The 16,222-nt window shown below is 41.0% G+C and overlaps 2 protein-coding genes across 2 annotated transcripts; both read left to right on the top strand.

The window, feature by feature from the left end:
- Positions 1-1,267: 1,267 nt before the first annotated feature.
- On the top strand, positions 1,268-10,023 carry LOC137198064 (low-density lipoprotein receptor class A domain-containing protein 4-like). The gene is made up of 4 exons (XM_067611678.1): positions 1,268-1,885; positions 5,736-5,887; positions 6,131-6,181; positions 7,022-10,023. Exons 1-4 carry the CDS (start codon positions 1,786-1,788, stop codon positions 7,511-7,513), a joined length of 795 nt encoding a protein of 264 aa, XP_067467779.1. The 5' UTR covers positions 1,268-1,785; the 3' UTR covers positions 7,514-10,023.
- A 1,868-nt stretch (positions 10,024-11,891) lies between these two features.
- ssr2 (signal sequence receptor, beta) lies at positions 11,892-15,718 on the top strand. Its single transcript, XM_067611673.1, has 6 exons — positions 11,892-11,977; positions 12,704-12,864; positions 13,309-13,407; positions 13,921-14,029; positions 14,121-14,198; positions 15,161-15,718. Exons 2-6 carry the CDS (start codon positions 12,704-12,706, stop codon positions 15,269-15,271), a joined length of 558 nt encoding a protein of 185 aa, XP_067467774.1. The 5' UTR covers positions 11,892-11,977; the 3' UTR covers positions 15,272-15,718.
- The last annotated feature ends 504 nt before the right edge of the window (positions 15,719-16,222 follow it).

Below are 16,222 nucleotides of genomic sequence, written 5' to 3'. Positions count from 1 at the left end.
ACCCCTCTCTCTCTCTCTCTCTGGTGCCTTAATGAATCACACGCGTCTGTCGCGGTCCGGTGCTAAATGCTCTTGTCTGCAGACCAAAGCCAAGGAACTCGTGGTTTACATCAACTTGTCTGCAGCCAGGTTCTCTTAATAGCTTTTTCAATGAAGACACAGGCCCAGTATCACATACATTCACGGCCAGTCAGTGGATCCTTTGGAGTTTACTTCCTATAGTAGGATATAACGGACCAATAGGCTATTGATTGACTTGGGTTCTGTCCAATCACAAACATGAATTGTTGTCCCTACCTTTTCCGTTTTGTGAAATGTTTTTACTGATACGTTGTTGTGTTTTGACCCTCCGGGCCACCGTATTTCTGCACTGTGTTTCATGTAGCAGTGGATATGTTCATTTTACTGATATCGTTCACATTCTACTATGGAGCTTTTTTGATTTGGGTAAATGGAGAAAACATTTTGGCTATGTGCTCATATATTCTTTATTACAGTCTCTTCCTCTGCTTGGCTCTTCCTTCTGGAACAGACTGTGGTCTCTGAACTACTTGGTGTGTCTGGTGGCACCTCAGCAGGTATTTCCCAGTCTGTCAGTCAGACCTCTGTCTTGGTGTCTGCTCTTGGATCCTATGAGCCACCTATGAACCACCTTCAGAATGGGAATCAGACATATAATAATGTTGACCTGTTGACCCCCCCCAGTTCCTCTACTGTCTGTGCATACAGAATGACTGACACAGCTATGTTCAGGATTTTAATATTTAGTAAAACTCTATAATTTCTTAATTACAGTAAATGACGAGGATTGCTTTTAATTATTTTCAGTGTGTGTTTTCTGCACCAGCTATCTGCTGTCAATAGCTGAGGCATTTTGCGGAGGCTTTTAAAAACTTAATTTTTCCAATTTACAACAGAGAAAAGAGCAGCAGATATGTGACAGTTTACAAAATGGTAACATCACGTGTTATTACTAACATGTATCCTACTGTACAGTGTAAACACCATTCATCTAATTGTTCACACTCGTATGGATCCCCTGATCTACTGTATTGAAGCCAGTTTATATGAGAACCCTTGTAGGTTTGTGGCAGGAGTTGGATTCAGTCCTCTCCCCTGCAGACACTACCATTAGGTCCTGATTGTTTCATTTTAGATTGTCCTCTGGTGTGTATATTTCCAAACAAATATGCATGTCTTAAATTCTTCCGCTGGGAATGTATACATTTTAATTAAATGAATTCATTACATTTCCACATACCAGACAGTAAGGCTGGGGCCTGGGGCAGTTGCCTATTTTGCCCAGTCGAGATGGGTTGCCATTCTGTTCGTCTTATAGTCTGCTAGCGGCGATCTTTTTCAGTCTGGATGGTCTGTCTGGGTCTGCTCCTCCAGCCCCCACCCCCCAACCCTCCCTCTCTGACCGCCGTCCGCCATTGTCCCCATCCCTTCCTCCCCCACGGATCACTGACAGGAGGAGAGAGGAGGAGGCGGGCTGTAAATCAGAGCACGTCCCATAACACACACACACACACACACACACACACACACACTCCTCTGCTCAGCTGAAAGCACCACGGGGGCACTAAAGGAGAATGTGTCACAGTATGTTAAGATGAGGATAGTCCATGTACCACACGGAGCTCCAGGGTCGTGATGTAGGCTGTGTGAGGAGTCTCGGGTCTCGGGGTGGGCGCTGACAGGCTGCTGGACCGGTCGCTCCTCTGCGCCCCTCGGCTGCCGGCTGCCGGCTCAGCTCCCCGGCGTCCCGGCGCTCCCTGTCTCATGCGAAACAGAACGGTCCCGGCAAGCTCCAGCAACACAAAGTCCAATGGTTTTTGCTTCTGCAGCTGCACCGGACCCCAGCCACAGGGCATGGATATATGTAAGTCATTCTGTTTTTTTTAAAGACAAATCTGCTCATTTCCGGGCGAGGTTAAACGCCGCTATGTGATAACGAGTGTAAATGCTGCTTAATATGACAGTAACTTCTATCGTCGCCGTCTAATTACTGAGCAGAACTAACACTTGAGTTAACACACTGTATAATATAAGACCAACAGCACAGTCACCAGGAGTCTGATAGATGTGATGGCTGGTATCTGCAGCTGTAGCCCATCGGCTACAGGCCGGTCTCATCACATAACTGTTAGAGTTTATGCAGCCTATGAAAGTATCATAGGAGCCAGGCTTGAACTGAAATACATTCATTTACCTGCTGGTTGGCAATAGCTTTTCCATTTGGATTCATTGATGCCAAACCATGTGTAGGATAAGCATGGAAGTGAACTCTTGACCATGTATTTGACAAAAATCCCAACTCAAGGGCCACTTACTTGCTTTTTAATCAGATATTGCTTATCACATGACTGAAGCTCCATCAGCTTTAGAGTTGACAAAGTTACCTGTTCCATTAAACAACTGCTCATGCATTTATTGTTCTCTTTGCTTTCATTTACGTTGCCACATTCAGTCCAAAGAATTTCAACCTGTCCACCATAATTACACAGTGAACGCTTGTGAATGCAGACTTGCATCATCAGAAGTGGACAAGACAACAAGGTGATAGAATACCAATAGCAACACCACTGCACACAACCTTCAGTTCTGACCAGTCAGGAACAACGTCAGACTGCATGTTTCTCACCACTCATCTCTAATATTGTCTTACTGTATCAGTGTGGGGGATGGATGTATTAAGAAAAGTGGATACTGCATTCCAAGATGGCGCCACATTCATTCCAAATGCCATATGCTGAGAGACTTTTCAGGCTTCCATGGTTTTGGGCCCTCAGAGCCCAAAAATGCCCCCAGTGCTGTTCCTGGGGGGGGGGGGGATGTGATCTGGAGCCACTGTGGTAGACAGGTTGGGCATTTGGGTATTTGAACACAACCTCTTTTTATCTACAGCATAAACCAAATACTGCTCAAATGCATTTTTAACTAACAGCGGCTCTATAGAGGCGTGGTACTGCTGCAAAACGTTGCTGAGAATAGATGCAAAGTGACATGGCTCGATTACGCATTTTCATTTCATATACTGGAACTGTTGACAGCTGATTATTTTGTGAGTTGCATGGTTCACAGTGCTGTGATTCATGTGTTTTAACAGAGCATGAAAGGGCCTTTTTGACAGCTACTGTTACCTGGAGCAAACAAAGGATCAGAAATGAATTTGGGCTTTATGTCGCTGATACTGATCCATCAGAAACACGCCTGGATCACTGCTGATCATCTGAACACTCACATTCACTTTACTTCTTTGTCCTGATGTTATGATCATAAAAGAAGTGCACAGGGAGGCCCAAGCATAAGCTCAAGTTATAGGGGATGTAGAGAGGGCTGATGAGACAACAAGAGGAACACACACACACACACACACACACACACACACATCAGGTTTATTAGCAATGCACCAGACTCCTCATTACAGCCGGCTGCTGTCTCAGCGCGCTCCTCCCCAGGGTCAAGGGTGAAAGGTGAAGGCCTGTCAGTCACTGCCAGCGTCTGAGCCTTTGTGTCTCTGCTCTCTCTTTGTTCACTCAGCGGGTATCAGACACATACACACATTCTCTGTTTTCTCTGTTTTGTTGACCTAGCTTAAACCTGATGAAAACACAAAACTTTACATGTTTGCAGTGGCACAAATGTATGTGTTTACATGAATGCATTACATATCTGTGCTTGTTAGTTCCAGTGTTTGGAGCTCCGGAAGTCCGGAAGCTTTTTCTATTTCTGAGCGTGCAAAATTTAAAAATGTACACTGTCCATTTGCATTGCAACCCATTGGCAATATGACTGTCATTAACACTATTGAGGATATTGATCAATTAAAGATAGTAATCATATGAATAATCATATTTTTCAAGTGTTTATTATGACACGTTGTATGTAAATATTGTTTAAGTTAGACTTAAAAAAATACAACATATGCTTTAAAGTCATTGTTAAGTCAAGCTAATTTTCTTTATTGCCATGTAGCAAATCACTAGTCACTAAAGTGCCTCAGAGGGTTTTATGACACCCTCTGTCATCTGTCCCGTAGTTCAGATAATGAGAAACTCCCCAAAAAAACACTGTGATACAACAGGATATGAAGTCAGTAATTGTAGCATTAGTATTCAACAGCAAAGTCATTTGCTGTTATGGAATAACATCATTTTAAAGACAAAGTGCTGTTCATTACCTCAGATGACACAATGATCAATTGAAAAATATAACACAATATTCAGTTTGACAAATTACTTTGTTAAAGTAAGTTATAATATGAGTGATTTTCATAGCAACTGAAATGTATTGTAGTAAATTACAGCTCTTGGTGTCGCCCCTTTCACTTGTGATAGCTACATTCTACTGTTCATGTGGGGCATTGATAGAAATGAATGTATCAGTCTGGTTTTTAAAGAAGAACAAAGTAGTTCTAACAGCTTTGCTTTTTGAAATAAAACAAATCATACTCTTAGTTAGAATGAAAAAAATATTTGTATAAACACATCATTTTAATATCTGATTGACCTACAGTTGGTAATGTATGTGAGACAGATAAATCAATCAATTAATCATTATTTATTTGTCACATGTAATCATATCAGTTCCTTCAATTTGTGCATAAAAAAGAGTTTTAAAAGAGAGAGCAGATGGTGTCTGGTCTGCTGAGCTCTGGCAGGCTGATCCTGCTCAGCTAACCAGCCTCAATTATTAAACACTGTGTGTGTGTGTGTGTGTGTGTGTGTGTGTGTATTATATAGTGTCTAGACATGTGTCTGGTCTGAGGAATGAATGATCCCTACTCTTAAGAGTCATCCAGCTCCCCACCTCACAGTTTCAGCTGATTGGCTGGGCTGTCTGTGTGATTGTTTATTATATAAATCTATTTTGTTCTTCTTTAAAAAAAAACAGACAGATACACACATTGATATCAATGCCCCACACATGAACAGTAGAATGTAGCTATCATAAGACTGCCAAGTCCCTCTCAACCAACTGAAAGGGGCAATTCATTTACTACAACCATACATTTGAGTTGCTATTAAAATCACCCATTTTATAACTTATTTTTTTATTTTATAACTATCTATAACTACCTACCACCTATTAGTGGGTGAATTCTGCTTCACAATGAAAGGAAGAGCTGGCATCAAGGATCAAAAGTAGCATCAGTATGAAAGCTTGGCCGCCACAAGCCAGTTATCCTTGTGGTAACTTTCTTGCACCTCCTGCTTTGCATTTTGTTCTCATATTCTATGTCCAAAAGCATTTGTGAGCAGAGAACATTGTATACTGCACAGTATGGAGAACAGGGGCATCACAAATGGAACAGGAAACACAACCTTTGTTTTGTGGGAGTCATTACCATGAGCTGGGGGAGGTGTTCTAGGTTAGTAATTTGGTGCTTGACCCTTCAACTCTCTGCATATTAAGCAGATGTGATACCCACTTTACTGCTTAACCAGCTCTGATGACACATATACCACCATGTATGCAGCATAGGGTGCATGCATGGGACATACCCGCTGGGTGAAACCAATCTCCTTTTTCAAAAGTTCTGGCTGATTTTCAGTCTCACAGTTAGTCTTGTTATTATTCTCAAGTATCCATCTCAGTATCAGCCTCATAAATCCACTACCGCTCAGGCTCTAATTGAGAAAGGGGGAATTGTATCCATTGGATCAAATGCTTGGGAGTATATGGAATCCTGTGACAGAGTGTTTCTATCCATCTCTCTGTGTATGCAGCTGAACTGGAGTTTGTTCAGATGATAATTATCCTGCTGGTGATGACATTCATGATGGTCGTGATCATCTGCCTGCTCAACCACTACCGGTTGTCAGCCCTGGCCTTCATCAGCAGGCTCAGCCACACCCAGAGAGACCAGGCCACACAACTGGTAGGTGACACTGCTACCGCACTGGGAGATGCTGGGAATACTGGGAGATTTTTTTTACACTGGATAAGAAAAGGGATACCAAAAGATACCAAAATCAAAAATGTCTCTAGTCAATTGGATGGTTGAATTTTGAGGCTCTATATTAACAGTTTAAGTAGTGATGTGTGGGTATGTGTGTGTATTAATTTGTGGTATATTTTTGATTGATATGAGCTTGTTTTAAACCGCCTCTCCCTCTCTCAGGATGCCAGCGTGTGGTCAGACAGTGTGCTGACTCAGCAGAGAAACGGTGAGGTGAGTAATGCCTGTCGTGCTTTACCTGAGCCTTTTGTTTCAGAAATCTTTAACCTGTAGCGTTCCACCCATCCATCTAGATCTCACAAGTTTTGTAACTTTTGGAAACCGACAATCACTCTTTTTTTCATTCTTTGCACCATTACTTCTGTCAGGTTTCTTGTGTACAAATGAGTGCAACGTCATGAAAACCTTCAAGGAGAAACGAGAATGTGTGCACCATTAACTCCGTCTGAATGTTTTTGAGTCTGGCCATTCAAGAGCTAAAAACGCTTTTGACTGTAGACATGTTCACATGACACATTGTACAAGCTAGTTTGTTTAAAGCATAGCCTGACCTTGAACAGTTTCCACTGGAACTTTTCTAGGAACCCAGGTGACAATTTCAGGAACTTGGGAACTTAACTTGTGTTTTGACTGGATGAACCAGGGTTTTAAAACAGTTTGACAAGCCATAGTTGGGGGCAGTACTCTCTGATGGCCAAGGAACTGTTGGGGCTGAATGTTGCTGATAGGTCAAAACAGACACTGTGTCTCCTTTTCCACCTCCATGTCTTCTTTGGATCCTTACATACATACAAATAGGAATGTTGAAAGGAGACTTTTAGTTCCTGATTTAGTTCCTGTGGCTCCTCAGTAAGTAGAACTGTTTGGTCAAAAAGGAGTATAAGGAGCTCTTTTCCAAATAAACATTTCCACCAAATAGTTCCAGAAAAAAGTGGAACTAAACTCATATAAATTCACTCACCCAGTCCACCTGGGCCACTTAGTATCACCTACCATATTTACCTGTCTGATGATTTAAATGGGTTCCTTTGCTCTGTGTTTGTCTCCATTCAGGTGATGTGTAGCCACCTGAACAGGAACTTGCCACGTTTCATGCAGCAGCAGCAACTGTGTCGCTTGCAGCCCACCTACCCCCACCTGCCACAGGAGATCATCAACCTTCCCCCGATCATCTGCCTGTCAGATGGGGAGGAGCTGCCGCCCTACAAGGGTCCATGTAGCTTACAGCTCCGCCACCCAGACCAGCAGCTGGAGCTGATCCGAGCCGCTGTGCGTGCTCCCCCGAACCGGACCGTTTTTGATAGTGACCTCATAGACATTTATATACACAGCAAGAGACTACAGACCCCCAAAAGTAACTCTGGAACCAATGATTCCAGTGCAAGGATGGAGGGTCCCCCGCCCTCCTACAGTGAGGTGATGGGGGATTACCCTGCCTCTACAGCCTGGTTAGGACCTAACAGTTCACAGACAGTGTTCCACACTGGCAGCAGTGACCCTGTAAGCACAAGAAAGGCCTCCACTGACTTAAACAAGAAGAGTTGACGGAAGGAAACAGAAGGGAACTGAAATATACTGAACAGTCTCTATCACACCTGAGAGGAGAGCTCTACCGCCACACTAAAGACAAACTAATCCCAGGTGCTGAAGATTTTATAGAGTGGGTCCGTTATTTTTTGTTTTTTTTGAGGTTTTTATATTGTTCTGAAGCTTCACATCAGTGTCCCATATGTATTCAAATCCAAAAATTCAAATTTTGATTGAAGTACGTATGTTTTAGCGTCAAAATGCTAAAAAACCTTCTAAAAACTTTTTTCCCACATGACCTGACGCAGGTTTTCTGCATGATGAGGTTGCTACATATAAAGTGAAATAAACCCTCTAGCCCACCTAGCCAGTAGCCACAGAGACAGACTGAGTACTCACTGTTGCTACCGCTCTGCTAAATGCGCTAACAGACACACACAGACGGCGCAGTCACTGTTCCTGCTGCTCATAGTTTAAAAAGTAAACTCTGAGCTCTCTTCCTCCCACGAGGAAACGACTCCGGATCTCAGCGGCACTCAGCAGCTGTCTGTCCCTCCACTCATCTCACACACTCAGACTCAGCACTGCGACATCACTCGTAGTATATCTGGACAATTTTTCATGGGAGAGGGGCTCTAACCCATTGCTAACGGCTGAGCGGGCGTTTCCATTTGAACAACCCACAAAAAACACAGATGGAGTTGTCCTTTAAGGAATATTAAAGCTGCAAGATATTTTTATTAGGTGCTAAAAAACTCTCCTTTTGTATGCATTTCTTTTCTGTATGCTGATGTTATGTACATGCTGAGCCCAGTCATTTGGAAATAAGTGATTTTCTGTTTTGATTCACCAGACTGTGATTCACACTGCTGTTAGTCATGGGGATGTGATGTAAGAGAATCAGAAGTCACTCTGACTTGTTTCAAAGCAGAGGATGCATAGCAATATGTAGTCTAGCTCAGTGCCATTGCATTGAACTGCACTGACTTGGGTTGATGCTCATACTGAACCATTGAATTCAAAAGCATTGTAGTTGAATACATTTTAGTTATTTAAAGATAATTCTAGTGTTAAACAGTTTACATTTGAATGTGAAAGACTGAAATGGAATTAGATTAATACAACAACAATGAATGAATCCAGTAATGAATCCATTAATTGTTTAGTCTATGAGATGTCACAGAATAATGACAAATAACCCTCGTAAGTTCCCAGAGCCTAAAGTAATGTCTTCAGATTCCTTGTTACCCCCTTATTTAGTTAACAGTGATATAAAACAAGCAGCAAGAAATTGGAACAAAGCAAGTATTTGGCATTTTGCATGATAATAATTTAAATGACAAATGGATCATCTATAATTTTACTGTGTAGCTGTGGTGACACACAGTAAGATTCAAGTTCAGCCTCAAAAATAGGAATAGCTTTAAATTCAGGAGTTCAGTATGAGCAGGGCAGTGTGTGCCGGCACTGATTTCACATCAAACCATCCAGCCGCACACTAGAGTACATCAAATCCAGGATGAGCTTGAAATGACATAAACACTATTTAAACATCAACACTGATGAGAGATATTATATTGTACATTAGGGTAGGGCTAGAGTTAGGGTTAGGACATGTGCCAATAAGAAAACCACATTTTTCTAATGAATCATTTCAACTTTTAATATTTGTCACACACTTGTTTTTCAAAAAAACATGCCATGTGTATGTGTGAAATGAAATGACTCTGTCAGTGATGTCGTTTCTACTGAAGACTCACTGATAACAGCTGGAACTGTCGTCCATACACGTTACAGAAAAGAAATAATGGCAATATCTCTGTACCTGGACAAAATGTTTTGAAGTGCTTTTGAGACCTGATGCCATGGAGCCAGTGCTTGTTAGTGGGATATGCTTTGGATGAACCCACGTAAAAGAGTATTTATTTTTATTTATCTAATGTTGCTGCTTGATGAAATGTTAACATGTATTTGTGATTTAGCAGAATTTGAATTTCAGCCACTCAACTTTTAGTTTGACCATAATCTCCCACAGTGTAGCCTGAGCAGGGACTCAGAACCCAGGTTACCTGTTGTTTAGCTCTTGCTACATGCTGCTGCTGCTTTATTCTGCTGCTATCAGTTTTAGTATGTTATCTTTTCCATTTTCATGTGTTCAAATTTGTATGTAGGGAAAAATATCAAACATAGATTTTTGTCTCCTTAAACATGCCTTTTTCCTCTTGTAATTTCCAGTTTACAGTTTTTCAGACTTGTTTTCAGTAGGGTTTGCACGTTACATGAATATGAGCTAACTCTGTGCCTGATGGTGACACTGGATCGACCACAGGAAACCACTTGCACTCAAAAAGCCCCCACCTCTGTTGTGCCTCACTTCTAATGGTGCTTTTTCAGCAGTCTGACTCCTGAGTCTTTATCTGTACAGTACTGTATATAACGTTAATATATTATGCACGTGCCCTACCCAGTGGGTAGAAAAACCACAAGAGAACATTGCTACTGTAACAATGTAAAGACATTAAAGCAAAGAGAATGCATCAGGATGTGTGGTGTCTTTTTTTTTAGAGGAAACAGAGAACATGTGACTTTATAGTTGTGACGTAGAATGACTAGACATTTAGCAGTTCCATCATCGCTTTAGAGCTTTGTCCCACAAACTGTCCCAGTTCATCATGATTACAATACTTACAGCTTGAGGATTTAGTATATTCACAATGAGAACATTCTAAAATGATGCTACAACTTCAATAAATAAACTAAATTCCTTGATATTGACTGTGATGTTGTCCCACAATGAAAGGCATAGTGCAAAGGCAGAAGCTAAATATGTAAAAAACAAAACCCACCTTAAACTATTTTTACCATTTCAAAGAACTGACTAAAAAAGGTGCACATACAAACATGTTGGGCATAGTGATGTCATAGTTTACAGGGCAGCTGTTGCTCAGGAGGTAGCATGGGTCGTCCAATCAGTAGGCTGGTGGTTCCATTCCCGGCTCCTCCAGTCACTTTGGATAAAAAGTGCTATATCGCTCCTGATGAGGAGGTTGGACCTTGCATGGCAGCCTCTGCCATTGGTGAATGTTGGCATGTGTTGTAAAGCACTTTTAGTGGTTGGTAGACTAGAAAAGTGCTATATAAATGCAGTCCGTTTATCATATAGTGATGCCATCAGGGTTACCTCAGTTTGGGATTGGAGACAACAAATGTATAACATAAAGCCTGTGTTACCAACTGGAGGTGGAGAGTTTGAAAGATGTAGGCATTTACCAGGTAGAAGGTCCAAGGCAAGATGCATTATGGAAAATGTAGGATTAAGTGTTTTTGACCCATACTAGGGATTACAGATCAGATTATCTCAGTTTCTGCTGGACAGATTTTACTATTTTCAATCTGTCTCTTGGGATTCCCTGAGCTTTATACAACAATACAAAACTCCTGGAATATTTATTTGAACTATGTAGGGGGCACTTGGGATTAGTATGGTGGTCCTGTGGTGCAAAACACAACAATATTTCACAAAAAACAAATGTTTTTGACCCAGCATCCCACTATACATCCATGGCCAGTTCAGTTTTGTTGTTGTATTTGCACCTCAGGACCACTGTAGTTTAGACTTTAGGGAACAAATGATGCTGCAAAAACTGTGGGTCCCTCATTTTGATATGAATCCAACATATTGACATTTAAAAGTTTACTGAGACAGGTTACTGAGAACTGAGACATTTATTTAAAGGGAGAAATAGTAATATCACAATATGAAAATTCAATTCAAATGAATCCATCACTCCATACTAAAAATACTTGCTATTCTATTTAAAACATATCCAGCATATATATTATAGAGGGGAGTCAAACACACTGTGGGATCAGGACTTCATTAATACACTACAGAGCTGACCTGAGACCTGAGTGTCCCTGGAACTAAAATTGTTCATTAGCAGCTAGAATCTATCATCAATCAAATCATCTCTTCACCCTGCCATCATGGTTTACTGACATTTTTCTGCAGGAGAGGAGACAGACCGTCTTTCCCCGTCAGCTACACAAATATGCAACACTTAATATGCTACTTAAGTAGCCTATTCCACTCCACATTCCAGTGTGTAATATTGCACTTTTTACTCAACTACATTTATCTGACAACTATAAATACTAGTTAGAAACATTTTGAATGCAAGACTATTACTTGTAATTCATTTTTACATTGTTGGATAGCTACTTTTAGCTGAATAAAGAATCTGAATACTTATTTTATCATAACCATGTCATACCATGTCATAATAACAGTGTTTGTCCAGAGTCCACATATACGTGTCGTATTTCCCAGTGATTCCGCCTCCAGGACACTTGGGGCGCTGTGCTGTTTGGAGCCTATATTAAGCTCCCCGGTACACGTCATGCAAACAGCAGCTTTAAGCTTCTGAGCATGCGCGTCACTAGCTCCTTCAACATCTGGGCTGCGAAGAGGACTTGTTAACGGTAACAGTGTGTTCTTCTATTCCCTGTTAACTCTACAAATTGCACTCTTTTTCTGATTTGTTGTTTTAAAACCAGATACATGAACATTACTTGCTCCATTTCTGTCAAGTAAATGAAAACTGTGAGCGATGTTATTTAGTGTAATTCTGTCAATGAAAGCTAACCCAAGTTGTGTCTTGTCAAGTCCACGTAAGCGTCTTTAACAATCAGTCTTCAGCTCTCTTACTTACAGACAAGTTAAAATGTAACACAGCTATTATTCGTACTTCATCTATTTAAGAATGCTCTCCACTGTAAAAACAGAACGACCGCTATTGTTTTTTTAAGGTAGCTTTGATTAATAACTGTTAAGCTAGGTCCGTTTGCAGCTAACTGTTAACATTAGCCATGAACGTATTTTAATGAAAGCCAATCAAGTCTAATTGGACCTTTTTGTCCGAAAATAAAACCTTCCGTATTTCCGTGATTTTTTTTTTCCGTATACGTGTGGTTTTTTTGTTTTTTTTTTAACTAATTTTCTTCAGACTATGTTACTGTTGGTTAGGTTAAGTAAAGTCTGAAGTGAGCCTTCTACTGCACAGCCAAACCATGGACAGTACTGTGCTGCTGAAACAGCCTCCACTCTTCTGAGAAGGCTTTGCACTAGAATATGTGTCCTAATACTCTATCTCTCCGATAATTCTTTTTTTCTGTTAACTAGAACCTTGTGGCCTGTTTTCTTTTTAGATGACGAAGATGCTGCACATATTTGTAGTTCTGGCCCTGCTCGGCCTGGGTTCAGGAGAAGAGGGAGCCCGTCTGCTGGCCTCTAAGTCTCTGCTGAACCGCTACGCAGTGGAGGGTCGCGACCTCACCCTGCAGTACAACATCTACAATGTGGGCTCCAGGTAAGGAGAATACTGTACTGTAGCACTGACAGAGGTTTTCAGTAGATTGTTAGTTGACACTGTGTGTGTGACACAAATCTTTGATATGTGGGAAACATGATGGCTGGTGAGTGAATAAACTTTGGAATTTAAGATTAGTGCAACTTGATTGGATCAATATTCACTCCATGTGAAGCTGTGATACAAATCCATAGACATACTTACCTTCAGTGTTGGCAATTAATAGGAATTTATCATCATAACATGAAAAAGACATCAGAATGCTTATGATCCATGTAGACATGAGACTGATCTGACTTCTCATTCAGAAAGAAAGTGAATAATGTTTTTCCTTTTATATAGAGTTGTAGATAAATGAGCTAGCGACACCCAGCTGTATTTTACAGACATTTGTCAAATGGGAAAAGCTAATTAAACACTGTATCTGTGTGTCTGTGTCTACAGTGCTGCTCTGGAGGTGGAGCTGTCTGATGATTCTTTTCCTCCTGAAGACTTTGGAATTGTTTCAGGAATGTTGAACGTCAAATGGGACAGGATCGCACCGTATCCTTGAACTTAAATGTCTTCCTAATGGTCTTCTCACCCTGCAGTTGTTGTTGTTGTTGTTGTTGTTGTTGTAGGATGGAAATCAGGTAGAGTAGTGTAAAGAGAGACAGCCCATCAACTATACCTCTGTTACTCAGGCCTCCACAATGCTCGTCCACAAGTTTAGTTGTTCAGGGGGAGCTGAGAAGCACTAATACAGGTCAACAGCACACATTGGAATATGAAAGAGCAACATTTGTTTCAGACAATGTGACACAAAGACTTCCGAGCCGGTGTTGGGCTCTAACATGTTCAACCTCTCTGATCTGACACAACAGAAACACTAGAGAATAGATCAGACTGTATGAGGTCATCTTTTTTGAATTGCTTTCATATATGCACAGATGGACTCTTCATCTTTTGAAAAGAATTTCTCCACAACTAAAGAATGTAATAAATGTTTTTACACCTCTTCATGTGTTTACTTGAGATGAGAGTAAATGTTGTCATCCTTAATTCTGGAACGTTCAGAGCCAGCAATGTCTCTCACACGGTGGTGCTGCGCCCCCTGAAGGCCGGTTACTTTAACTTCACCTCTGCTTCTGTCAGCTACCTGGCCCAGGAGGGAGGCCAAGTAGTGGTAAGACCAGATTCATGAACTTCATGAATCAAAGCAGTGAAAGTGTGTGTGGTGAAGTGAAGGAAGCTGAAGTGTCTTGTCATTCCTGTAGGTCGGCTACACCAGCGCCCCCGGCCAGGGAGGCATCCTGGCTCAGAGGGAGTTCGACCGGCGCTTCTCCCCACATTATGTAAGTGTTTCTCACTCACACCATGTCTGCACAGGAGAAGTTCACACACATGTTGAGTGTAGGTCACTTAGATTTGAGCCGAACACACAATCACTGTAGTTACGTGCATGAAATTGAGGTAAATAGACTTAAAAGCCTACAAATAAGCTTTGTGTCATGTGTGCATGCCTATAGCACAAGTGAAACATGGCCTATGTAGACAGCTTTATTGATTGTATCTGTTCTGACAGACGTGTGTGAGATGGACAACAGAAAAACGTTGTGTGTAGACATGGCTGACCTGCAATGACTTCTGTAAACAGAAGCTCTGCAGTACTTCCTTTCTCTTAGGTGAGGAAGCAAAGGACCAAAATAGATTTTCTATTGGATGTGTAGTAAAAAGTCATGGGAAGTTTCCCAACAGCATACTGTACACTCATTCTAACTTTGATTTAAATGATTTGTAGATTTATGAATTCAACCTTTATTTACATAGGGAGGCCCAATTAGAGCTGTTCACTATCTTCTGTGTGGGTGTCCTGTGTGAAGGACAGTACAAGCAAAAGTGTGACAAAAAAGCAAACATTAAAGCATTTAGAACCACAACTGTGATTAAATAAAATACACACAAAACCAGTAATAAATACATGTAAGTAATAATCTGCACTCACTCACATCTGACCATTGCAGGTACAGGTTAAGTCAGTGATGGATTCAATTAAAAGTAAAATCAGTTTCATCCATCTGAGAGGAGCAAAATGTTTATTTATTTTTATTATCATACCAAAGTAGGGCTGTCAACATGTATACATGGTGTGTATTTTTTAGTAATAAGTGTAGAATTGTTATACATCTCCTGTTGCATCAGTGTCCCTGGTGTTTTTGATAAATAACTATTTCTATAACAAAAACACTTCTCACATTCAAAACTGACAAAGGAACATTTCTTGGCTGTCTCTTGACCCTCGCTCTCCTCTCTGTAGCTGGACTGGGCTGCATTTGGCGTGATGACTCTGCCCTCCATCGGCATCCCTCTGCTCCTCTGGTACTCCAGCAAGAGGAAGTACGACTCACCAAAGGCTAAGAAGAACTGAGAGGGCACTGCTGGGTTTAAGGCTGGGGGAGGGTGGAACTCAAAGGGTTAAGTGGGCACAGGATCTCTGAATAGCTTAATAACCCATATTGGGGGTGAAAGATAAGAAGAAGAAAAAAAAATACAGTGACCAAGGAACGTGACTATAATTAGATCGAACAAGCCGGTTCTACAGGAAGTAGAACAACAACAGAAACATGAAAAGCTTCAGTGTGGTGAAGTTACAAACCATGAGCAGGTACATGAAATCCTCTGCAGCTCAACTTCACCAGCTGCTGCTCATTCCTTCATATTTGCAAACGGGTTCATGTGAGAGAACAATTACAACAGCAGTTACTACTGTAACAAGTTTGGTATTTTGTAATTGTGTGTGTGATTAATTAAACTCAGATTTGAAGTTGTTAAACTTCAAAATAAATGAATAAACACTATCTGGGTTTTTTCTAAAGTTGTGTCTGATTTGTTTTATTGAGACTCTTGAAATTGTTTCACAGCAGAAGGTTTTACATTCCATGAAACCACAATAGATAACAGATTTGGAACAATGGACTTATCATGTGTAAGATGGTGTGAGGTCGTTTGAATGAAATAGAAATACAAAATAACAGCTCATTCAGCACTATCAGTCAGAACGCCACTGAAGACAAAATGCACAACATTAATGCAGCTGAATATACAGACCTGGATGCACAAATCTATCACACAAGCTCAGATCAGACTGACCTTAGGTGTGTTCTTGTTGCTTTTCTTATCACAGTTTCAAGTGACTGATTGTATTGGCATGTAGCACACCCGACTGAGCTGCTGACTACACAGGCCTGGATTGCATGCTGTAGAACATCAGCTAAGTGTAAAGTTAGTTTCAGTCTGTTGTAGCTCTCACTGTCTTACAGAATGACCTGACAGGTGTGATACGCTTTAAAAAAAATGCATGTGCATAAATTACTCACTC

This window comes from Thunnus thynnus, chromosome 15 (genome assembly GCF_963924715.1).
Source record: "Thunnus thynnus chromosome 15, fThuThy2.1, whole genome shotgun sequence".
Taxonomy (NCBI): domain Eukaryota; kingdom Metazoa; phylum Chordata; class Actinopteri; order Scombriformes; family Scombridae; genus Thunnus; species Thunnus thynnus.
This window is presented reverse-complemented; position numbering and strand designations above follow the sequence as displayed.

Excerpts from the sequence above, each read along its gene's own strand:
- ssr2 (XM_067611673.1), top strand. The coding sequence starts at position 12,704 with ATGACGAAGATGCTGCACATATTTGTAGTTCTGGCCCTGCTCGGCCTG. Across the intron at positions 12,865-13,308 it reads ATCTACAATGTGGGCTCCAG|TGCTGCTCTGGAGGTGGAGC; the intron begins GTAAGGAGAATA and ends CTGTGTCTACAG. Across the intron at positions 14,030-14,120 it reads AGGAGGGAGGCCAAGTAGTG|GTCGGCTACACCAGCGCCCC; the intron begins GTAAGACCAGAT and ends TCATTCCTGTAG.
- LOC137198064 (XM_067611678.1), top strand. The coding sequence starts at position 1,786 with ATGCGAAACAGAACGGTCCCGGCAAGCTCCAGCAACACAAAGTCCAAT. Across the intron at positions 1,886-5,735 it reads GCCACAGGGCATGGATATAT|CTGAACTGGAGTTTGTTCAG; the intron begins GTAAGTCATTCT and ends CTGTGTATGCAG. Across the intron at positions 5,888-6,130 it reads GAGACCAGGCCACACAACTG|GATGCCAGCGTGTGGTCAGA; the intron begins GTAGGTGACACT and ends TCCCTCTCTCAG.